The sequence below is a fragment of the Paroedura picta genome, chromosome 3, assembly GCF_049243985.1.
Source record: "Paroedura picta isolate Pp20150507F chromosome 3, Ppicta_v3.0, whole genome shotgun sequence".
NCBI lineage: Eukaryota > Metazoa > Chordata > Lepidosauria > Squamata > Gekkonidae > Paroedura > Paroedura picta.
In genome coordinates, this window is record NC_135371.1 from 118,803,162 (window position 1) to 118,827,487 (window position 24,326).

The 24,326-nt window shown below is 45.2% G+C and overlaps 1 protein-coding gene across 2 annotated transcripts in view; it reads left to right on the forward strand.

The window, feature by feature from the left end:
• The window catches only part of STXBP2 (syntaxin binding protein 2), a 46,485-nt gene extending 24,024 nt beyond the window's left edge, over positions 1 to 22,461 (forward strand). For both annotated transcript variants that reach the window (XM_077327397.1, XM_077327398.1), the window contains exons 3-19: positions 2,160 to 2,241; positions 2,535 to 2,611; positions 2,919 to 2,997; positions 4,673 to 4,776; positions 6,568 to 6,716; positions 7,322 to 7,406; positions 10,288 to 10,418; positions 10,551 to 10,658; positions 10,914 to 10,971; positions 12,023 to 12,088; positions 13,063 to 13,143; positions 14,106 to 14,244; positions 15,495 to 15,601; positions 16,251 to 16,343; positions 18,785 to 18,870; positions 19,506 to 19,663; positions 21,604 to 22,461. In XM_077327397.1, the coding sequence (XP_077183512.1) occupies positions 2,160 to 2,241; positions 2,535 to 2,611; positions 2,919 to 2,997; positions 4,673 to 4,776; positions 6,568 to 6,716; positions 7,322 to 7,406; positions 10,288 to 10,418; positions 10,551 to 10,658; positions 10,914 to 10,971; positions 12,023 to 12,088; positions 13,063 to 13,143; positions 14,106 to 14,244; positions 15,495 to 15,601; positions 16,251 to 16,343; positions 18,785 to 18,870; positions 19,506 to 19,663; positions 21,604 to 21,683 (1,683 nt within the window). In that variant the 3' untranslated portion in view covers positions 21,684 to 22,461. The remainder of the gene's footprint in view (positions 1 to 2,159; positions 2,242 to 2,534; positions 2,612 to 2,918; positions 2,998 to 4,672; positions 4,777 to 6,567; positions 6,717 to 7,321; positions 7,407 to 10,287; positions 10,419 to 10,550; positions 10,659 to 10,913; positions 10,972 to 12,022; positions 12,089 to 13,062; positions 13,144 to 14,105; positions 14,245 to 15,494; positions 15,602 to 16,250; positions 16,344 to 18,784; positions 18,871 to 19,505; positions 19,664 to 21,603) is intronic.
• The last annotated feature ends 1,865 nt before the right edge of the window (positions 22,462 to 24,326 follow it).

Below are 24,326 nucleotides of genomic sequence, written 5' to 3' on the forward strand. Positions count from 1 at the left end.
TCTGTCCTGGCCACAGGGTGGAGACATTGTTGGTTGCCTTGATGGATGACTTCCAATACCAGTTGGATTGAGGTGATTTGGCCATACTTGTGTTGCTCGATCTGTTGGCCACGTTTGACATGGTCAACCACGACTTGTTGGCTCACTGCCTTGCCAGGGCCGTAATTCAGGGGACAGAGGGTGGCTGTGGGGAGGAATTATCGCACCCCTATCAATTCCCATGTGGCGCTCCCCCGCATTATTTAACATCTTTATGCATCCGCTGGCTCAGCTGGTTCCGAGTTACATGCTAGCTTATCACCAATATGCAGATGACGCCCAGCTCTATCTCTTCATGGACGGACACCCAGACTCCACCCCAGATATATTGTCACTGGGTGGTTAGAGAAGATTTGCTTGAAACTCAGCACTTTCAAGATGGAGGTCCTGTGGCTAGGCAAAAAGGTGGCAGGACAAGAAGTGCATCTACCCACCTTGATTGGGGTGCAGCTTAACATCACTCCCTCAGCCAGGAATCTGGATATGATTCTGGATCCTATGATTCTACACAGCATGTTACCAGTTTCGCCAGGCAAGGCTACTAGCATCTTACCTGTCCTTGGACCATTTGGCTACAGTGATCCATGCAATGATCTCCTCTAAATTAGACTTCTGTAACTCGCTGTACGCAGGCCTACCTTTGTCTTCAACCCAGAAATTGCAGCTAGTGTAAAATGCACACCTTGGTGGGCCCATATCCAGCTTGTGCCGAGGTAGCTGCATTGGTTACCAGTCGAGGACTGGATCAGATTCAAGGTGCTGGTATTAACCTTTAAGGCCAACCACGTCTTGGGCTCTGCCTATCTGAAAGACCAATAGTCTCCTTATGCCCCCTATTGGGCTCTCTGCTCTGCAGGTGCTAATCTGCTTGTGGTCCATGGATAAGGATTGTGTGTAGTCTAGCCAGGAGATCCGAGGATTGTCTGGCAACCAGGCAAAGGATGTTAGGAGATGATTTACCACTGTGTGCCTCTGTGGCATGATTTCTATCATTCCTTGAAGGACTCCCATTCAATACTAGCCAGAATTTGTCCTGCTTAGCTTCCTAGATCTGACAGGATCGGGCCTGCCTGTGGCATCCCATAGCACAGCTGTCAAGTGGCAGAACTAAACTCTTGCAGTACCAGCTTCTAGAATGTACCCTCCAAAAAGAAAGAAAGTTAAGTAATAGCAATAGCCCTTTCTATCTTCACAGGATAGCATAGTTGATGAGATCAAAAGCTGTTGAAAGAGCCTGAACCATCAACAAGGTAGCACTCTTCCTGTTTTTCAACCTACCATTAATCACCAGTCAGAATGACAAAGGCAGTTTTTGATACCAAGCCTGGGCCTGAAGGAAGATTAAACTGGGTCAAAGATAATCAGCCACCTCCAGAAGTGCCTGGAGCTGTCCAGCCAACACATATAATAGTGCCTTGCTAAAAAGAGGGAGACATTAGAGCAGCCAAAAGTTTGAGCAATTCTGAGAGTCCAAGGATTTCTTTTGGAGTGGCCTAATGAGGACATCTTTCAAGGCTGCTGAGACCACCTCCCACAGAGAGATTTATCATCTCCTAGACAGTCGCTGTCTCCTGGATAGATGTAACCAGGCAACAAGAGTCAAGAGGATAAATGGTGGGCTTGGATCCCTCCACGGCATCTTGTACACTTCTCAAGTTGCAAAAACTGAGGCTCTAGTTAACCCTTGCATCAGTAGTGATGCTGAATTCACAATGAATGCAAATCAAGCATCCATCAAGTGCCTTGTAAACACATTATACTGGTATGTTGATTAGTCTATAAAGCTTTAACCCAGTCTGCATCAAGCAGGTTCTTTGGCATGCTCAGAACAGCATCAAAAAGATACGTGGTGGGAAGTAGCTGGAATGCAAGACAAATGGAGTGAGAAATGTGAGTAGACTGGCTGGCTCAGTTCTGAAGTGACAGCAGAGATATAATGGCCTTGGGCTGGGGCAGGACACCTGGACTTCTGATTCTAGTGCACAGAAAGAAGGGGTGTAGCAAACAGAGGAGGAGCTGACACAATTTGTGCTCTGCCTTCTGACCCTATGCAAAAGCAGCATGACCCATCTGTATGCTTCTGATCTTCCCTGTTTAAAAAAGCCTCTTTGTTCCTACAGGTACTCATCATGGATCATCCCAGCACACGCATTGTCTCATCCTGTTTTAAAATGTCCGACCTTCTGGCCGAAGGAATCACAAGTGAGTGACTGTAGCAAGGTTCTTTGTGCTCTGTGGGTTCTTGGGAGCTGGTACCTTGCTTCTTGTCTACATAACATTAGCTCCTTCTTCCGTCCGACAAATGATGTGCTCAGCTGGATCCTCACGCTGCTGTCTAGCAGGGCCCCAACACAGTCTGCTTCTCTCGGCATCTTGGTGCCTTTGGCCTGTATGTTCATGGGGCCCCTGTTTTCTGAAGGGGGTTGTTTTGCTCCTTTGTTTCTCTTGCACCCACCCCCAGAAACAAGCTCCTGATACCCATTTGCTTCCTTCAGTTATCGAAGACATTAACAAACGCCGAGAGCCCCTCCCCAGCCTGGAAGCCATCTATTTGCTCAGCCCCATCGAGACGGTAGGTCCTCAGTCACTGCATCCACTGGGATGGCTCTCTGCCAATTCCTGGAGAAGGAACAAATTTACTGGGAGGACTGAGATGGGAACAGGGGGGAGGTGCACGCATATTTATGTGCATAAATATACACATCGTTGGCTGTTACTACTTCATGTGGTCCTTGTGGGCTCCAGGCAGTTCCTACAGGAACATTCTGTTTCTTCCCAAGTTGCGCATGATCAAGTGTGCATGGGAGCTAATTTGGAGTCATGACAGAATCTCCAGGACATCTGTTCTTGCTACTAACTCACCATTTTCCCCTCTGCAGTCCATCCGCGCCCTGATAAATGACTTCAAAAGCAGTCCCACCTTTTCCTACAAGGCTGCTCATGTCTTCTTCACTGACAGTAAGTTAAAGGGCTGCTCTCAAGCATCCAGAAAAAGGCTAACTGGGAAGTGAGGGGTGTTTGGTGGTGCTTTAAACTCGCCAGGGAGTTCTTGCAATCCGGGACGCCACTTGCATTCCCAGGGAAGTGAACTACAAAACACACCAGGAGGTCAGAGAGAGCAGAGGAGAGTTTCCATGTGCTCTGCCTGCCAGGGAGGGCAAGAGAGAGAGCTGTTATGAAGTACGATCTGGGAATTGAGATGTGTGGGGTATGCACTCTGTGATGATCACGAGATTGGGGTTCATGTTCCCTAAATCTGCCAGCAAAAGTAGGAAGGATTAAAAGATTGGAAACATCTGTTAGCCTTTGTTCAAATGCCAAGAGTCAGATTCCCCTGCCTGAGGCAAGTGGGGGTCAGGACACACATTTGTTTCACATACATCCAGTGTGTGTGAGGGGGGGGATATTGGAGGTAGCTCTTCTATATTACTGCTATGTTTTCTGTGCTTTTCCTTAGATCTGTATCCAACAAGGGTGGTAACTATTTTCCCCGTTTTGTGCTCTAGTTTACTGTGCAGCAATAAAGTTTTCCTGTTAGGGAGAACAGATTGTGAGAGAACTCCTCACACACCTTGATCACTCACTAATGTTCAAGTACGCACTCACAGGAGAAGGGCTGAAGTAGCTGGGAAACTCTTCCCTCTGTACTTGTTCAGAGAGCCTTTACTAGTGCTTCTGAAATCACTGGTTGCCAGGGAGGGAGAATTTCTAACTTGGGGTGGTGCCATGTGGGAACATGCTTTGCATGTACTCGAACATGCTACACATGTGGAAACGCACCCAGACCCAGAACATGTTTATAACAAGAGGAACTCATTGTGGGACAGGAGAGCCATGTGTGCAGCATGGACTCCTCCCACTGAGAATGCCTGGCTTGTGTGCCACATCACTCCCCACGTGAGGGGAAGTAATTAAGCAACATGAAGGACATCTTGTCTTAAAATGCCCCCCCACTATGGGCCTTTGGCTATGCACCAACAGTAGCATTGTGTAGATGTTGGGCCCCCATTGTGTGTGTTTGAGCCATGAAAAAAACTAAGATCTGGCTATTATGCCTCACTGAGAAGAGGACATTTCTCCTCCAGTAACAGCATTTTTAGTTTGTTGTTGCTTCCGTAGAAGCTCATTGAAGCTTTTTCCAGATTATCTGTACAAAACCTTTGTATTTAGTGTGAGCTGTAATTGCTGAGGTCACATGTAAAGTAGGAAGCTTTGACACCCATTTGGGGGTATTGTTACTGTGGGCATATGACTAGCCAGTGTGGTATAGTGGTTAAGAGCACCGAATTCTAATCTGGCGAACCGGGTTTGATTCCCTGCTCCTCCACATACAACCCTCTGGGTGACCTTGGGCTTGTCACCACCCTGTTAGAAGCTGTTCTGACTGAGCATTTCTGTCAGAGCTCTTTCAGCCTCACCTACCTCACAGGGCGTCTGTTATGGGGAGAAGAAGGGAAGGCGATTGTAAGCCTCTTTGAGACACCTTCGAGCAGTAAAAATCAGGGTATAAAAACCATCTCTTCTCTTCTTCTTCTATAGTTTTATTGTGCAGTAAACTAAAATGAGTGGGAAGGAGAGCATTTTTTTTTTGGAGAACCAGGGATAACACCAACCTCCTCTTATTCTCTTTCAGCCTGCCCAGAGGACCTCTTTAATGAACTGGGCAAGTCTCGAATCATCAAAGCCATTAAAACTCTTAAGGAGATCAATGTTGCTTTCCTCCCCTATGAGTCACAGGTGAGGAGAGGGCCAAGCAAAGCACAGCTGTGTGAATACAGGCCTTCTATTTCCTCTAAATGGACTCTAAAGAGTTGGGGGTTCTCTGTAATGGCTGTGTGAGAAGATGAGCAGAACAACCCCAAACTTGGAACTCTTCGCCTCCTCATTGACAATACTATCCGGTCTCCATAGCCAGTCAGGACATCCTTCTTTGTAATCTGGGCCCCTTTATCAACCCCGTAGAGAGAAACAGATACAAGGGTTTCACTGATCTTAATTAACTGCTTCATTAAAGCACAATTGGTAATGTACTAGAAAAGACACTCAATTGCAGATTAAGTAAGGCAAGAAAATGGGGCCACAAAGAAGAGCACTAAATATGTGGATATGAACTAGATCAAGTTCAGCCTGCTCAGGCCCCTTTACTCTTCCTCACCAGAAGTCACAGCTGGAGGTGAGCTCTTATAAATTGCACAGACACTCACTAAAATTCAAGACTGTCAATAAAAGAGCAAATGATTGATGCAGCTGAGGTTCAGTACTTTTTACCATCTCCGGTTAAAGCTAAACTCTTGGTTCAAAAGGTTACTGCCAGAGCTGCTTGTCAGAAGCTCAAGGGCCAGGCCAGTATATGCAGACCTCCCCCCATTCAACACACACACACACAAAACTAACCAGACTCACCTTCCTCTGCCCTAGACTCTGTCTCTTTGCATGCATGCTTGTCTGTTGCTTTTGCTTCCAAGTGACAGCTGACATATGGCAACCCCATGGGGTTTTTAGGGCAAGAGACATCCAGGGGTGATTTGCCAGGGCCCTGGAATCCCATGGAGGTTTCCCATCCAAATACCAGCCAGAGGCCGATCCTGCTTAGCTTCTGAGATCTGACAAGATCAGTCCAGCCTGGGCTATCCGGGTCAGGGGAGCAGTGCTACATTTCCCATTATCCAAGGTACCCTGCTTCCCATGCATGGGATCACAAATACAATTTTTCTGTATAAAGTGATCCGTAACTTAGTTATTGTCATATTTAGTGTATGTGGTTGCAGAACTCTGAGAGTAGCCAGGATTTCAGTACAGAGAATGAAGGAGTTTGAAATTTTACGGCAAAAGCTAGCTGTGGTTCAGCAGTTCTCCATGGCCCTTCTCCGCTTTTGCCTGGCAATCCTTTCATCAAACTGCCTTGCAGCTGCTAGGCCTTAATCCTGCTCTTAACACCTCCAGCAAGCAATCAGAATGTGCTGGAGAGTGTGATGAATGGCAGTCCCAAAGAGCTTGAGGTGATAATGCTAGCTGGAGACTTATGCAGAACGAGGAAAAGCCAGGGAACATAATAGATAAATTACAGCCTTCGCTGAGCCAAGAATGTGACAGGCCTTAATGGTTTAAAGTGCTACATATCCAGCGTTCACAAATAACCATTAGTGCTTGTCCTTATGCTGATGGCATCATGTCCTCAGTAAGAAAGCTCCTGGAAAGTGGATTTAACATACAGCATGCGGGACATGCCCTGTTGACAGCGGGATGGCATGAGTGAGAATACTGCCCTCCAGAGGACTCTTTGCAGAAATATGCAGTTTGTTTTGTGGCAGTTGTTCCTTAAGAAATGGACTTCTGAACGTTCCAGTGGCTAAGCTTGTATGACCTCCTTTTAATACAAAAAGATTTTCAATGAAATGGGCTCCCGTATGATTTTTCTTTGGCCGCTTCCAGTGAAAAAGCATTGCTTGAGCCCTGTGAGTTCAGGGTGCCTCCCTCACTTGGGCCGATGCACCGCCCCTGTCTTCTGATCCTTTTCTCTCCCTCCAGGTATACTCCCTGGACAATCCTCAGAGTTTCCACAATCTCTTTAGTCCCTACTGCAGAGAAGACAAGAACAATCAACTGGAGAGGATGGCAGAACAAATTGCCACATTGTGCGATACTCTGAAGGAGTACCCTTCAATTCGCTACAGAAAGTTAGTACAGCGGTGCTGCCAGATGTGGAGGAGAGGGCATGGGCGGGTAATTGGCAACAAGAAAGTGCTTGTCCTTGGCCTTTGATCTGGGAATCAAGAAAGGTGAAATGGGCCATTTGCTGAGTGGAGCAGTTGGGGGGGGGGGGTGGACAAGAAGTCTTCCAACTAACCATAACATGGCCTGAAAAGATACTCTCTGTATTTCAGCATTAAGTAAATCTAGATTCTTGCTTAGAGTAAACAAGATAGTTCGTATCATCTTAGATAGTAGATGTAGATAGTTGTAGATAGTTCGTATCATCTTAGAACTTGGAGATCCAGTTTCAAATCCCCATTTGACCATCTAGCTCATCAAGTAACTTTGGCCAGTTATTATCTTGGTCTGAATTCATAGATAGAGTTGTGATGCAGAACCAAGTGGCTACAGTGCTGTGGGAATTGAAGATGAAATCCAGGCTGCTTTAAATGATCCTAGGGGGAGCTGGGCCAAGTTCCTCAAAAGGCAAAACCCTCCTTTGTCTCACTGTGGCATTTGTGTTGCCATTTCTACATGTCTGATGGTGAAGTGCGGGTGCTAAGCATAGCCTCCTGTTCCTTTGTTGTAGTGGCTCGGAAGACTGCTGTCTGTTGGCCCATGCAGTGTTGGCCAAGCTGAATGCCTTCAAAGCTGACAGCCCCACCATGGGAGAGGTGAGCAATGCTGGAATTTTCTAAGATCATTCTACATACATTGAATAATGCACTTTCACTGTGCTTTTAGTTAGATTTCCCTGTGTGAGACAGGAAAATCTGCTTCTAAGGTGCATTGAAAGTACATTTATCCCACATATGCATAAAACTTATCAGAGTCCAAAGAATTAAAGTAGGAAAAGTGAGAACAATGTTTGTCTCTGCAGGACTGCTGCTCTGAAGGAATGCGATCAAATTCCTAATCACTGCTGTTTGACTAAAACTCATGCAAGCAGAACGTTTACCTCTCTGTTGTCTTCTTCATTGTACAGATTCCCCCTCTCCCCCCCATGAAATATACAACCCTTTGCACATTCATGCATTGGTATGTGAGGATGGTGTACATTATGTATACGTGTGGCATAAAAGCAAACTTTCTAGGCCAGCAACAAAGCTTGGTGGACTGCAATTGTTCATGATAACAACACACTAATGGAACAAAGGAGAGTAGATTTATCCGCCAGCTAGCACAATCTCTATTACACTAACAGAACATGGTTCCAGAACTCATTTACATGGTAATAAGAATCTCTGCGTTGCCCAAATCAGGTTAGGGAAGTAACTGCAGCCTTCCAGAGATAGAAGGAATGTCGCCTTCTCAGAGGTAGAAGAAATCTCTCTAAACTCATGGGAAAACATGTCTTGCAAATGTGACCATTACCTGCTGGAAAATGTGCTCTTCAAAGTTCCCCACTGCATCCCTTAGTAAGCTGGGCTGAATTTAAAATTAACAGTAAGGGATAAACTAGGTGGTCCATGGGAGGTTTGTGAGCCGTCTGCCTTTCTGTGAGGATTCAAGATGGGCTTACCAGGTTGCAATTACAAAATAATGTTCTAATCAACAATTACCAAGCAGCCACTATTATTTACCATACCCACTTCCAACAAAGCCAACTTTCCATTAATCTCCCAAAATGTTCTCTGAAAGAGAATATGTGGCTCGCTGTTTGAAATGCTTCTCTCCACACTTCACTAGCTAGGACTGATTACAAAGAGTGCTCTTTCCAGAGCTGCCAGGACACCTTTGCCTGAAAAGGGATGTAATCAGGCCGCTATCATCCAAGGAATCAAAACGTCCTACCTACTGCTGTGGGTGGGTTGTTGTTGTTGTTTTTTAATTCATCTGTCAAGGGCTACAAGAGTTCCTGTTTCACCTGAGAATAGCATTTGTTTCCACAAGATACTGCTGTATTTGCACTGCTTCCTGCTGGCTGAAAGATGCATTACTCTCCATGCACAAGCCACTAATGTGTGACTTCTTTCTTATTCTCGCCTGTTTTGCATATGACTTGGAAATTGTGGCTTAGTGCAATGATTGAAAAAGCCTAATGTAAACAGTAGCATGGGAGTTGCATGGGGAGGGGAGCAATCTACTGCTGTTCTTTTTATGGACTAAAAGGTTTCAGGAACTGGACCGTTTGCCAACTGCCAGTGCATCGTGTCCCCCTCCCCACTGCCCATCTTTGACACTGTGACTGCTCCAGGACTTTGATGTTAGCCTCGGCCAAGGGACATGCTGGCCAGCAGTGGGTCTCCTATAAAGGCTAACAGCGAGGGTTCCCCTTAGCAAAGCAGCTTCTGTAAATTGATGTCAAAGAGCAGGCAACCAGCAACTAGCTCTTTCCTCTGTGGTTTGTGCAGCCAAACATGGCCTAAGTCACTGAGTCATCTCTGTATTAATAGGATTTGCATGCTGTCAAATGGAAAGAGATTTTGTCCATTTGAATAACTGCATCTCTGATTGTGTTCCTGCATGTTGGAGAGAGTGCACAAAATTGGTAATGAATGAAGCAGCCTAGTTGTGGCACGAGGGCAGGGGAGGAAAGAGACAACTGAAGTTCATCTCCTTGCTTTTGTTTTTGCTATGACTGACATTCACAAGACGGTTCAGAGCACTGGTCAAGGAGTCCAAGGAGTCAAAGAGTCTCCATGGGTTCCCAGGATAGTGTACACAAGAAACCAGTCCCTTGTGAAAATACATGAAATTTATTAAATACTTTCTGAAATTGTTTTTTGGTTTCTAGGCAACATAACACTCTAACGTCTCCCAGCAGAAGAAAACAAGAAAAGCTAACTTTTACTAACACTTTTATACCTTGCCTTAGATGGCACAGTCTTAAAGCTGCAAAAGGCCTCAGCGTTCTCTGTGTGGCCACGCGCTACAATGCAAGCATGTCTTAGTCCAGGCCTCACCTTGCCAAATATCCCCAAAGTTAGCCTCCTTCATTCAGACTGTTAGTTCAATTATAATCCTGAGACAGCTGGCATCAGGTGATGGTAACAATCCAATCAGAACACATTCTCACTGGAACCCTTTAGAAGATGATGTCATCACTCCTGATTCCCCCAGGTTCTCAAGAAGACCCTGTTACCACACTCCTAACTCTGGCATTGAAGAAGGGTCATGTAGGCATAGGGGCCCAGTTGCAAGATAGCATAAACCCATTAGAAGAAACCCTTTAGGAGAAATTGGATATTTTGCCTCACAGCACTTGCTGAGGATGAAGCAGTCCTATCAGCGTATAAAGTTGTACAAGAGTGAGAGACAGGCTAGCATCCCCTTCTCCTTGGTGTAGTAGTTAAGAGCGGCGGCCTCCAATCTAGAGAGCCAGGTTTGTTTCCCCACTCCTCTAACATGCAGCCAGCTGGGTGAGCTTTGGCTAGTCACAATTCTGTTAGAGTTGTTCTCACAGCATTTCTGTCAGAGCTCTCAGCCCCACCTGCCTTACAGGGTATCTGTTGTGAAAAGAAGAAGGAAAGGTGATTGTAAGTCACTTTGAGACTTCTGGTAGTGAAAAGTGAGGTATTAAATCCAACTCTTCTTCTTTTTCACTCTTCTCAGGGCCCCGACAAATCTCGCTCTCAGCTCCTGATTGTGGATCGGAGCTACGATGTAGTGTCGCCTCTTCTGCATGAACTTACCTTCCAGGCTATGGCGTATGACCTGCTTAACATTGAGCAGGACACTTACAGGTGAGAGACTTGAAGGGAAGCGTAACAGGGAGAGTATATGAAGGAGAGGGCTGCCATCATACTGGAACAGCAGGTGTCTATGTATTGATGGTCTGGCTTTCCCCCTCTTTTTTGGCTTCTCTTATCCTTCAGATACGAATCTACGGGCATCAGTGACGCACGGGAAAAAGTGGTACTTCTGGATGAGGATGATGACCTGTGGGTGCAGCTACGCCACATGCACATTGCGGATGTGTCCAAGTGAGCATTTGCCCCTTTACACACACACTGAAGTCTTAGGTGCATCTGAGTTGGCCTTTTCTGTAGCTGCAGCTCCACTTACTGGGGCTTCTTCAGTTAAAGGTCAGGCTTAAAAGAAGGCAGCATCCCCTGCCTCTTCTGGCACTGATATCTTGTGAGCCGCTGGGAGTCACATGGAACTCTGTCCTTTATTGCAGAGACTGAGCCCCATCCCTGTTGGGCTCTAGCTCTTCCTGATGTAACTTCCTTCCACAGGAAAGTGACTGAGCTCCTACGTACCTTTTGTGAGAGCAAGAGACTCACCACAGACAAGGTAATGCTGCCAGGCCTGTATCTGTTTATTATTATTCTTCCATGGAATTCCAGAAGGGCTTACATGTAGTTCCCAAGCAATGTTTTACCAGTCAACTTATGTGACAAGGCCTAAACTTGGTGTAGTGGTTAAGAGGGGCATCCCCTAATTTGGTGAACTGGGTTTGAGTCCCACTCCACCTCCGAAGACAGCCAGCTGGATGACCTTGGGCCAATCACAGTTCCCTCAGAGCTCCCTTAGCCTCACCTACCACAGAAGGCATCCGTTGTGAGGATAGGGAAGGGTAGGCAATCCTAAGCCACTTTGAGACTCCTTTGGGCTGTGAAAAGCCGGGTACAAAAAACCCCAGCTGCCTCAGCACTGGCTGGATGTGGGCCCTCCAAGGTGTGTCAGTGAGGACCCTAGCAGCTGCATTTTGCACTAGCTGGAGCTTCCAGATCAAGGACAAGGGAAGGCCCGCATAGAGCGAGTTACAGAAATCTATTCTGGAGGTGATCATTGCATGGATCACTGTGGCTAAGTGTTCGGGGGACAGGCAGGGCGCTAGTAGTCAGGCCTGGCGCAAGTGGAAAAATGCCTGGCCGGCTACTTTTTTGACCTGCGCCTCCAAGGTCAGGGAGGCGTCAATGATCACACCCAAATTCCTGGCCTGGGACGTGATGGTAAGTTGCGTCCCTGCCAGGGTGGGTAAGCGAGCTTCCTGGTTTTAAAGAGTAATCCTGGCATGAATGTGTGGCTAAGGTACCCATGATTCAACTTGTGCCATGCAAAATGTGTGTTTTAGCCCTCAGGCAAACACGCTGTTGAAGTAGCTGACCTGACACTGTAAGATAGAGACTTTGGTTGCTTGAAGTCCTGTCTTCAATTTCATGGAGCATCTTGAGTGTTTCCAGATGTTCCAGCAATCTTGAGCTGGTGCAAGCATCGAGATAGATGCTTCTGACCTCACATCATTTAAGATATTAAAAGCTGGTGATCTGAAATCTCCTATTCTTAACTGCTTTTGGGGTAATATCTGTTGTATTTACTGCATTTTCTGTTTCTCTCCCAGGCCAATATTAAGGACTTATCACAGATCCTGAAGAAGATGCCCCAATATCAGAAAGAGCTTCATAAGGTAAAGTGGTCAAGAAACTGGGGCTTGATCATGCTTTTCTGAGCTGAATGTGGGAATGCAGCAGCGAGAGAAGCAATTTCTACCCTTATTGAGGTGGTTTGGAAAGGACTGCCTGCTGTTCTGTGGCATGGCTCCTGAAAAGGCTAACTGTTGTGAAGGGCAGCAGTCTGGAGGGGGGATCTCTCAGGGGGGATCCCTACTTCAATAAGAGCAACAGTACGTTGGCAAGCTGTGATATCCCGTCTCGCTGTCCCCCTCCATTCCGGCTGCACAGTTTCATCCATGTAAACTGGCAACGTATTGTAATAACTGGTAGGAGGGGGATTTTAATAGTTAGATTGTTGTGAGCCGCCGCAAGCCATCTGGCCTGGGAGCAGTGGCCTATAAGACTAATAAATAAATAATCCCACAGGACCTCTGACCTCTAGCACTATTTTGCTTGCAAGCATCACTGATCCTGATATGCCCACACTAGGGAGTTCAGGTTCGTTTTTACCCATTGTGGAAAAGGGCCAGTTATCCACACCAGGCCAGAGAATTCTTTCAAGATATCATTTTAAGTGTTGCAGCATTAAAGATGGGTGACACTGCCTAAAATCCAGCGTTTACCCCAAGCCACATGGTACAGATTTTTATACAGACCGAATAACACACCCAAATTAGATCATTATCTATTTAATCACTCTGTGCATAGTTTGATAAACACTCATCCAATTAGCTCAAGGCCCCTGCCTTATCTCTTGACTTGTGTGTCTTCAGGCACATGGTGGGGTTTTCCCTGTACGGGCAAGCTTCCAGGGAGATTCTCCCTATATCAGGCCAGCTGCCAAATCCAGCTTTGCCACTATTGGCTGTTCAGTGGGTCTGTTACCCCCACAAGCAGATAGTTTACCTGTGAAGGAAGAGGGGAGGATAGCTTGAGACTGTGACTGATTAACTGACCTCACCTTGCACCCTACTTCTCTGTCCTGCAGTATTCCACACATTTGCACCTGGCAGAGGACTGTATGAATAGCTTTAAGGGCACTGTGGAGAAGCTCTGCGGTGTGGAGCAGGTGAGCATGTTAAAGAGGCCACTTGGAGACAAGGCCATAGTTTGGCTGATGTCTGGTGTAAGGCGGTGTCTGAAGGCAGGCTTCCCATGGTGGCTTGGTGGGTGCAAAACTGAGATTCTGAACCACTACTTGCAGCTTGCTAGCTGCAGTTCGTACTGACTGTGGCTTGTCACGGTATCTAAATACAAGAAATCTCAGTTTGTTCAGTGGTGTCAGTATTCTTAACCTCCTGTACACACTAAGTCTACTTTCGCAACTTTGGATAGTTCCCTTTCAAAACAGCAGTAGCTTGCATTGGATGCTGAAGTGCATCATCCAGTGTGTGTGAAAGCAGCTTCTGCAAAGCAACTGCCAAGGACAGCTCATCTGGAGGGGATGCACTCCAGGGATTACAGCCACACCTAAGGGGAAATGCAAAAGCCAACAAAACAGCAAGGGCTGGTTTGCTAAATGTCTATCTTTTACAGAGTTTAGAGGTTCAGGACTTTTGTGAAACAGATGGAGAGAAGAGGAGGGGGAGTCTCAGCTTATCACGTCCCCACTCCCATTCTCTTCTCATAAATTTATTGCAGTGGACTGACTGCAAACAGGTGGCAAACATAGTATCAGCAGGCTAACAATGCCAGGGAACAGTGGCTCAGATCCAGTGATGATTTCTGAGGTGGGAAAGGAGGCAAGTAGTAGACTAACCAAGGTTTATGAACAAACTGGTCTGTCATGCATGGTAGATGACGACTCCTTGAGAATAAACCCATGTTAAACAACCACCAGGAGCAGTGGAGAAGTTCTGAAAATTTAGAAGGCTCTTTCGGTACCCAGGGCAGGCATACACAAAGTAAATGCAAACCATCTGCTGCTCTTGCTTAATACTCTGCTCTTATCTTGGAAGGTGAGATTCTTGCTCTGTTGCAACACTGTTGAACTTTAAAGCAAATGAAATAGGGGGAATTCCTGTTTCCTAGGACCTAGCCACAGGTACTGATGTGAATGGAGAGAAGGTCAAAAATCCTATGAAGAATATTGTTCCCGTTGTCCTGGATCCCAGTGTGTCTGCGTTTGACAAAATTCGCATTATCCTGCTCTGCGTCTTACTCCAGAATGGTATTCCCTGTTCACTTTCTTCCCTTCAAACAACTATAGGGGCTGAAGTTTAGGAACAGGGGAGTGGATTTCATGCATCCTTTTGTTTGCCCTCTGCAAAAATATACCAATCTGGCTTGTGCGTCCCAGTTGTCTGAGTTAGGCTCAGGAGTATTTTGGGGACCTTAGGGATGCTACCTTCCCAACACAGGATCCTGTAATTCTTCCTAAGTCCACCAATATATTTTCTGTTTTGGGTATTTGTGTACAACATATTTATAGTGGGAGGGGGAACCAGGCTTGGGGGTGAAGAGCAGAAAGTGCCCCCATACTCCAGTGACTCAAGGGAGGCCTGACAAATACTCCGGAAGATAGAGACAGAATTCAACGAGATCTGAACACAATGGAAAAATGGGCAAATGAGAACAAGATGCAATTTAATAAAGATAAGTGTAAAGTTCTGCATCTGGGTCAGAAAAATGAAAAGCATGCCTACTGGATGGGGGATACGCTTCTAGGTAACACTGTGTGTGAACGAGACCTTGGGGTACTTGTGGATTGTAAACTAAACATGAGCAGGCAGTGTGATGCAGCGGTAAAAAAGGCAAATGCCAATTTGGGCTGTATCAACAGAGGCATCACATCAAAATCACAAGATGTCATAGTCCCATTGTATACGGCACTGGTCAGACCACACTTGGAGTACTGTGTGCAGTTCTGGAGGCCTCACTTCAAGAAGGACGTAGATAAAATTGAAAGGGTACAGAGGAGAGCGACGAAGATGATCTGGGGCCAAGGGACCAAGCCCTATGAAGATAGGTTGAGGGACTTGGGAATGTTCAGCCTGGAGAAAAGGAGGTTGAGAGGGGACATGATAGCCCTCTTTAAGTATTTGAAAGGTTGTCACTTGGAGGAGGGCAGGATGCTGTTTCAGTTGGCTGCAGAGGAGAGGACACGCAGTAATGGGTTTAAACTTCAAGTACAACGATATAGGCTAGATATCAGGAAAAAAATTTTCACTGTCAGAGTAGTTCAGCAGTGGAATAGGCTGCCTAAGGAGGTGGTCAGCTCCCCCTCACTGGCAGTCTTCAAGCAAAGGTTGGATACACACTTTTATTGGATGTTTTAGGATGCTTAGGGCTAATCCTGCGTTGAGCAGGGGGTTGGACTAAATGGCCTGTATGGCCCCTTCCAACTCTATGATTCTATGATTCTATGAGGTACAGAGTCCTTGAGTACTGTTGTTGATGATCTGTATTCCCTTGGCTTAGGCATCAATGAAGAGAACCTTTTGAAGCTCATCCAGCATGCCAACATACAGCAAGAGAGAGACGTCCTCTACAATATGCACTGCCTGGGTGCCCCCATCATGCCAGAGGTATTTAATCTGCATGTCAAGGCTTTCTGAGGAATAAGAGCTGGGTCACAAAACTTTTATAGAAACACCTGTGTGAATCGGGGGCCATGGAGAATACTGGAAATATGACAGGGAGGAGAAAGAACATCTGGGTTTTCTGGTGAAGGGGGGATTCCCCCGAGGGAGAGATGCAGTTACCCTTATACCTTGAGAGCCAGCCTAGTGTAGTGGTTGAGAGCAACAGCCTCTAATCTGGAGAACCAGCTTTGATTTCCCCCTCCTCCTCCTCCACATGCAGCCAGCTGGGTGACCTTGGGCCAGTCACAGTTCCTCTCAGAGCTCTCAGACCCACCTACCTCACAGGGTATCTGTTGTATGGAGTGGAAGGGTAGGCAATTGTAAGCTGCTTTGAGACTCCTTCTGATAGTAAAAAGCATGGTACAAAAAAACAGCTGCTCTTTTTCTTCTGCGTCTGCTAGTCTATCTCTTTGCTCAGTCTGTTCTGTGTTCTTTTTCTTTCTTGCACCTCTCTTTGGCCAGAACACCTGGATCCAGTTAGGTAAGCCATCAATCTCTTTGCATTCCTACTCCATTTCTTTCCTGTTCTTCAGCTCGGCTCTGCCACACTCCTTCCAGTGTTGCTGACTCATTACTGATTCTCTCCTCACAGGACAGTGGACAAATGAAACCTGTGAGGAAAGTGAGGTTGGAATCTACCTACCAGCTCTCTCGATGGACCCCCATTCTTAAGGACATTATGGAGGTGAGCAGGGACCCAGAAGGGAAGGGAGGTTCAGGGAGGAAGAGATTATCTTGGCCTGACTTTTCATGGGACTTCAGGGGTTCACTGCTGAGAACATCTACCGCTAGCTTTATAAGAGAGGGTTGGCTGTAATAGTCTGGCTCAGAACATTGGTGCCAAGATGAGACGTGATGAGGCCCAAAGAGCACTGGTGTAGCATGGAAAACAACATTTTCTGTTCTTGTTTAGGCTCTGTAGCACAGAACCAGGAGCACAGGAAGAACTCCTGTCTTTCTCCTTCCCAGTCTGAGCATCCCACGATCTTTAGGAAATTAGTTGCTCAGGTTTGGGCAACAGAGTGGGAGGTGATCATTGTACCCTAAAGCAGCTTGCATGTGTGTGTTTAGTGAGGTATTGCACTGTGCTGCCCTTTGCCTCCAGGTACTTTTCAGGATAGTGATGGGATTGTGACAAACCATGCACAGTATCGATTAGATTTATGGATCAAAACTTGTTCGTTAAACACAGTAGGCCAGTATTCTAGCAATAGTGTGATGTTGTATGAAACATGTTACTTTACCTCACTCAGTGGCATTGATGTGAACGTCTGAAAGGTCATTTCAGTGGCAGAGGATATGATTAGATTGGAGCTTCTCAGCGATAGCCAGGAAGAAACCGACAACCACATTTGTGCCTTTACTTCTTAGGCAGAGCAGAAAACAGAATTGTTATTGCTTTCGGTAAGCAGGTCAAAAGATCAAGTTATGCCATCTTCCTGCCACTGACTCTTTCATGTGCTCTGGCCACATCAGTCCAAGATGAGCTAATGTTCAAATACACATGTGAAGAAAGGGCTTAAGCAAAATTTTAGTCCTTGCTAGCACCAGTGTGACGTCTTAACACAACTCCCATTCAAATTATGTTTTTTTGCCAGTGGTTACCTACTGGACAATCACATATTAGATCCCAAACATTCATAAAACAAGATATTTTCATAGGTGCCTTGGCTAGTTTGATTATGGATCTATCTTTTGGCCCAGTGAATGGCTGTGTCTAGTTAATCAGAACTTAGTCTGCAGGCCTCGTTTACAACTTTCCCATATGAGTTCCTGGACCCATAACTTCCAGGGGACATGGGTAACATGTATAAAATGCATTGAAGCTAAGCATTTGATCCCCTTTCCTACAAAAATATGCAAGTGCTTTAAGGAGGAGACTGCAGGGCCAGCTTACCTACAGTGGAGTCACAGGAACCCTTGCATTGCCCTTCCTTGGTCCATTCAAACAACGTGGATTACATTTTGCCGAGTCCCTGCGGTCTCCTTTTCCTCTGTTCTCTGGGATTGCCTTGTTTTGGGTGTTTTCTCATGGGTGACACTTTTAGGTATGCTCCGATTTAGCTTGTGCCATGGCCAGTCGGCGTCACGGGAGATGGAATGCTTCAGCCACCCTTGCTGGTCTGGACTGTGTTTCCTCATCTACAGTTCTGACACCGGCCTCTTGAGTATTTGCAGCAGGCAGCTGACCCAGCTTCAGTCCAATAGTTAATCCACTCAGGGGAGCCCTCTCATCTGCCCACCTCCCAGCCAGTTCCGTGGATCTTTGTGAGAAGGGCTGCATGAAATGTTAAGCTCCTGCCGTAAAATGTCAATGGGACAGGATTAGCCTGCAAGTCCCTATTATAAAGCATTACTCTGTTGCCACATAGTGTAGGCTTGTTCATAGAGCCAGTGGGCGTGCCGGTGAGTGGGGAGTTGTGTAGCAATGATCCCATCTCCTAGAGGCTGATCTGTGAATCATGCTTTGAGGAAGGAGAGCAAGGATACTTCTGCCCCAGAGTCTTGGAATGGACAGTGAATCAACTGGCTATACAGTCTTGTATGATCTGCCTTATGTTCCTTTCTGTGCTGCTCAACAGCTGAGTTGACCCTTGCCTTTTCTTCTCCAGTCTGCTGAATGGCTTGGCCTCTTTTTGAAGTCACATTGGATGATGCAATGCACTGTGGAGCCTTATTTATAGTTTCCAGCCAAATGGAAAGCTGAGCCCAAGAAAGCACATTTGACCTCAACCAGGGCCAGGTCATTCTCTGTCCTGGCCCCCACCTGGTGGAATGAGCTCCCAGAAGAGATCAGGGCCCTGTCGGAGCTCCACAGGGCCTGAAAAACAGAGCTCTTTTGCCAGGCATTTGGTTGAGGTCAGTAACAACATCTATTTGGGCCCTCAGAACCCCCTCCCACTCAGATACACCCACTCTGCAGAGTTATGGTCATAATGTTACCTGTGGGGGAAAAATGTTCTTATGTTATGGTTACAGTTGTTGTTGCCTCAATTTTAATGATATAATTACTGAACTTATATTATCTTCTATTAGGCAGTTCATGTTCTCTGTAAACCGCCCTGAGCGACAAGGGAGGGTGGTATATAAATGAAATAAATAAATCTGTGCTCTGTGTTCCTGCAGGATGCCATCGAAGACAAGCTAGACAAGAAGGTGTGGCCTTATGTCTCTTGCCCTGCCCCAGGCCCTTGCTCTCAAGCTGCTGTGAGGTGAGCAAAAGCGGCACCATTTGTATAGTTTGGATGTTGGTGTTCAATGTCCTCTTAGAGTAAAAACGGAGCTCCAGAGCAATAGATCTACACCTGCAGATATGAAGGCTCTTTCCTCCAACTGCTGCTATTATACTTCCCTTCCCTGAGAACCAGCTTGTCATAGTGGTTAAGATAGGTGGCCTCTAATCAGGAGATCTGGGTTTGAATCCACACTTAGCCAGCTGGGTGACCTTGGGCCAGTCACAGTTCTCTCTCAACCTCACCCACCTCACAAGTTATCTGTTGAGAGGAGAGGAAGGATAGGTGATTGTAGGCCACTTTGAGGCTCCTTTGGGTGGTAAAAAGTCAAGTACAAAAGCCTCCAGCTCTTCTTCTTTTGTTGGGGGAGGTTAATGTTGTTTTACTCAGATTTGCATATATGCACCTCCAACTTCTTAGTACTACATTGAAAGCCATTGTCTGAAGTAAAAGGACACTGGAACAATCTGTGCAAGATTGAACTCATGGTGGAGCCTGTCTTACGGGGAGCAGCCAGTCCAGCATGGAAGAAAATAGTGTCTATCTGAACTGTTTCTAGCTATCCGTTTTCTTGTAGCTGCTCCCTAATGCACATGTGCACCTCTTTTCCATAGTGCCCGTTTTGGTCACTGGCACAAGACCAAGACAGCGACTGAGTACCGGACAGGACCCCGCCTCATTATCTATGTGATAGGAGGAGTTACCATGTCAGAGATGCGCTGTGCCTACGAAGTCACAGAGGCCACCGATGGCAAGTGGGAGGTGCTGATTGGTGAGTGTGCCAGCAGTAGGCGTGACTAAGGCAATGTTCACTCTTTGGGATTGGAAGAAGAAAAAGAGCTGCACCAGTCACTAAGTGTGGAAAAACAAGGCCAAGGCTAATGGTGCAAAGTAGATAAATAACTCGACTAGCTATTGGAGGATCATTGTCCATGGGGTTGCGATAGGTCGGACACGACTTCGCACCTAACAACAAGAACAACAACAAAGCTGTTGGTTGATGTCACACTCTTCCAGAGCTATTGGAAATTCCATGCCAAATCAAAGTTTTGTGAGTACAGGCGTCATGAGGAAGAGCTCATGGCCTTAACACCTGATTATGAAAAATGTAGAATACTCTCTGAATGTGTGTTGTGTATATTTCATGTATTTGTCAACACTGAGGAAGGCTGTAGAAGCTGAAATGCAACTGGTTTTATGGGGTTCATGGGACAAATATGTCCACTGGGAAAGTTTGTAAATTGTACATTCAGAATCCTAATTTTATATGTGCATGCTACATAATAAATATTTTGTTTGTTTTTTTGTAGCTTGACCCTTTTGACATAAATTGGAGGATATTGGGTTGAGTTTGTTTCCCCTCTTTTGCTGTTTGCAAAATCGGTAACATTATTTTATTTCTCAGTTTTTTTAAAACTATCCCAAAAAATTCCCAGCACATTTCACACTCAAAAAGCCTTCTTCGGGGGAATCTGCAATGTGTAATACAACAGTAACATTATTTAGTTTATACAATTATGATTAAAATCACACATCAAGTATTAAGAAGTTTAAAACCTCACCCTATAATACACAGAACTGCTAGAACTTGTTGTAACCTTGAGATTGCATGTAATAGAATGCCTTGCCAAAAAACAAAACAAATATAATTATTTTCAGTACTTAGCCAGCTGCCAGCTTAAATTCTTAGCTTGGTTTTTTGTTGTTGTTTTTTTCAAGGAGTTCTCTTACACACAAACTCAAAGCTATAATAAGCTCTAGCGGTCCTCTGTATTTTAGGGTGGGATTTTAACCTTCAATATATAATACATTTTGTGTTATTTTAACCATAATTGTATGAACTCGGTGATGTTACTGTTGCATTTCATGTCTCAGATTTCCCTGAAAAAAGTCTTTTTGGGGGCAAAGAGCAATGGGAATTTTTGTGCGGTAGTTTTTTGTTTAACTGAGTAATAATAACTGAGTAATAAAATAATTTTACCTATTTTGCACTATCAGCCTTTGCCTTGTTTTTCCATACTTCATACTTGTGTTTTCCATACTATTTAGGAGTGTCAGGGACACTTAGAGTGCTCATCAAGGAAAAAGAAGAAGAAGAAGTATTGCTGTATGTGTCGGGGCATGTCATTGTCATAGGAAGAAGAGGATGTCCCTCAGCCAGTGACTGAAATGCATGCCACTAATGTCAGGCTGTGTGTTCCAACAGGTTATCTGGGAGTGTACCAAAACTTTCTACAAAGGGTTGTAGAGTACACCTGCCAAGCAAATCTGGCCTGGGGTAATTCTTTTGCTGTGGAGGGAAAGATTGGCTTAAAGTGTCCACTGCTTGTTTCTGACCAAGCTGTTTAGATCTCGTGTATCAACTATCTTGACCTAACTTAGTTAGGTATTGCCACATCCCTTATGTGCCCTAATATTGTTGAATTAAAACTTGTACCAGACTGTGTTGGAACTCACAGAAGAAATTTACTTGCTACAGCCTTCCTAAAAGGTTGTGGGCATGAGCCAGTTGTCTTGGACATGTCCACAGTGGCCCACTGTGTGAGAAGTGGCTAGTGAAAGTGACTTTGGTGGCTATGGGCAGAGAGGATCAGTCTGTGTGACCTACTGCAGAGGTTTCCGTGGATCTGGCAGTGGATCACCTAAGCACACGTGCTTTGACAGGTACCTAGCATAATCCTGCATTTTTCCCCTTCTTCTTTGGCTGCACAGGCTCATCCCACATCCTGACACCCAGGCAGTTCCTTGAAGATGTGCGTAACCTGACTGAGCAGACTCCACTGAAGTCCTAAGAGGTCCCATGACTCCTGAGAGGCTTGCTGACAGCAGTTCTATCTATTTATCTGTTGAGATAAAATTGTTCTCAACCAGATTTCCACTCTCATGCATCCATCTCTGCTTCTATCCTTTTAACACTGGCCCTCCACCTGGTCCCTCCTTAATGAATGAGCCTGACACTGGAGGACACTGTCGAAGATCCAGGCTGAAGATGGGTCCAGCTACCTGTTATGAGTTCCTTGTCTCGTACTGTGATGAGGTTTCTGGTTGCACTTTATCTTCCTTCGCCCTCTTTCCTTCTGCCTCCTTGCGCCCCACCCCCAAAATAGGGGGAGAGGAGGAGCAGCTGTATACTTGATGATGCTTCTGTCCCTCAACTGATTTGACTGTCAACTGCCTTAAAGGGAACTTCAAGGAGGTGCTTTGACACCTCTTCACTGTTTTGCAATTGTCAGGCCCACCAAGATACTGATTTTATTTCTCTTTGTAAATTGTTCACGGTGAAAGAAAAAATTGGCTGGAGTTCTTAAGGAAAACTGTATGAATGAATTTTCAAGACCATTCCACTGACAAAATCCTTGTAGGAAAAAGAACAATAGAGGTAGTAAGTCATCCCTGGATGCTCACCACTGCAGGGCCTGGTGGTGGTGGTAAGAGCTGGGACAAAGCAAGGGTTGCACCTCCCACTTCAGAATGATCAAGGTGACATCTCTGCATAGAGCCGTGTATACTTTTGGGTTGTATATCTCTGATAAAGAAGTACAGAGTCTGTAAAATAAATGTGAAAAGTAAGCATCTCTCGTTATTTGTTTTTGAATTTGAAGTCAAATGGTAATAATTCTGACTGATCAGTGCAACAAACGCAAGCCTGCAGGCAAGATGAAATGTTCCAAGACAAGAGTTGGTGGGTTTACTGTTTTCCACTCCTTTATCTTTTATGTAAACCTTTCTGGCCAACTTCAGTTTATATGTCAGTAAGTTAAAACCTCCTTCTCTGCTTGTGGAAAGCTAGCATGTCAGTCAGTCAGTAACCTTTTATTGGCATAAAATATGTATAAGACATATAAAAATAGGGTTTCAAATTTCAACAAAATAATAAAATAGGCCATGGGGTTACATAACCAAACAGATCTTAAAATGATTAAATAAACTATAAAAGATAAAATACAAGGTAGGCAGCATATTATAAAAGCATCCTAATTAATTCTCTGGCAACTAAAATGGTTACCTCTGGGTCTTTGTCAGAGAGCAGAAATTGCAAGGTCAAAGATTTACTTACAGAAGGCTTGTTTCCCAGCAAAGCAACAAAGCTGTCATCCCGACACTGCTCATATAAGGGGCAAGCTAGCATGTCAAGGAGAAGTGTTCCAGCCTATGCTTCTGATGCATTAGCTTTCAGATTGTAGGACATCCTGTTGCAGAATAGAAGGGCAACTGAACATGCTGCAAGACAATTGCACCAGATAAACATTCCAAAATGTGAACTTCGACTTCTAATTTTATATACAATGTATTTTCTATGGACATATTCAACATGTTTTGTTGTAATGTTGTCAAAAGACTCTTCTCACAGCTGTTTGCAGTGTTCCCTTCTGCTGTATCAAGTGAAGGAACGTAATTTTGTTTCCAAGAATGATGTTCCAGATGGTCTCTTCCATATAAATCTCTTCAGTATAAAAACACCTTGGCAACATGACAATAACCACCGCAGATATCCCACAATTGGTGTTCTTCAAAAACTGGTGATATAACTTCTAAAATCTAGAATTGGAATGCCTATTTCTCCAACATGCAGCAAAAATTAATTTCCACTATGCCAAAACACTATCCTGCAAAGAAACAAAACCGAACCTAGCACTGCTCCCTGTAGATTGTGTATAAATTATTTATTTCTTTATATTTTATTTACATTTTTATCCCGCCACTCCCAGACAAGCTGGCTTGTGGCGGCTCACAACAATTACTATAATTCTTACCCCCCTACCATTTGTCTTTTGCAGAATTGCCTGGGAATTTATAAATACTGAGACCAGTGTAAATTGAGGAAATGCGTAACTAAATTTTTAAGTGCTTATGTGTTGTAGACCTCTATTTCACCTCCTTTAAGACACAACAGACTGTGGGTAACCTAGCTAAGAGCTGTGCCAGCCTGGTCCCTAGTGTTGACCTGGTGCATTTCATGATGGGCTTTATTTCTATGGGACATTCAGCATACCTGCTGTTAATGTCATGGGGCAACTCCCAGCTTTGTCTGTAGCAATACATACACTCTCATTTGAGTGTAAATACTGCCGATCAAACCATCATTGTACTTATTTCAAAATATTGGGGACAGCTTCACACACTACACTTTCCCCCCAATATGTACTTATATAGCTTACATGCATCTCTAGCATTTAAACCTACTGTGTTTGTATGATAGCCAGACACTTAGACCTGGATACTACTTCCTACAGGATGAAGATGTGGATCCAAAACTGGCTTTAGAAGAAAGAAGAGCTGTTCTGTTTTGTATCTCACATTTTACTACCCAGCGGATTCTCAAAAAGGCTTACAATTGCCTACCCTTCCTCTCCCCACAATAGCCACCCTGTGAAGTAGGTGAGGCTGAGAGAGCTCTGGCAGGACTGTGGTTGACCCAAGCAGGTTACATGTGG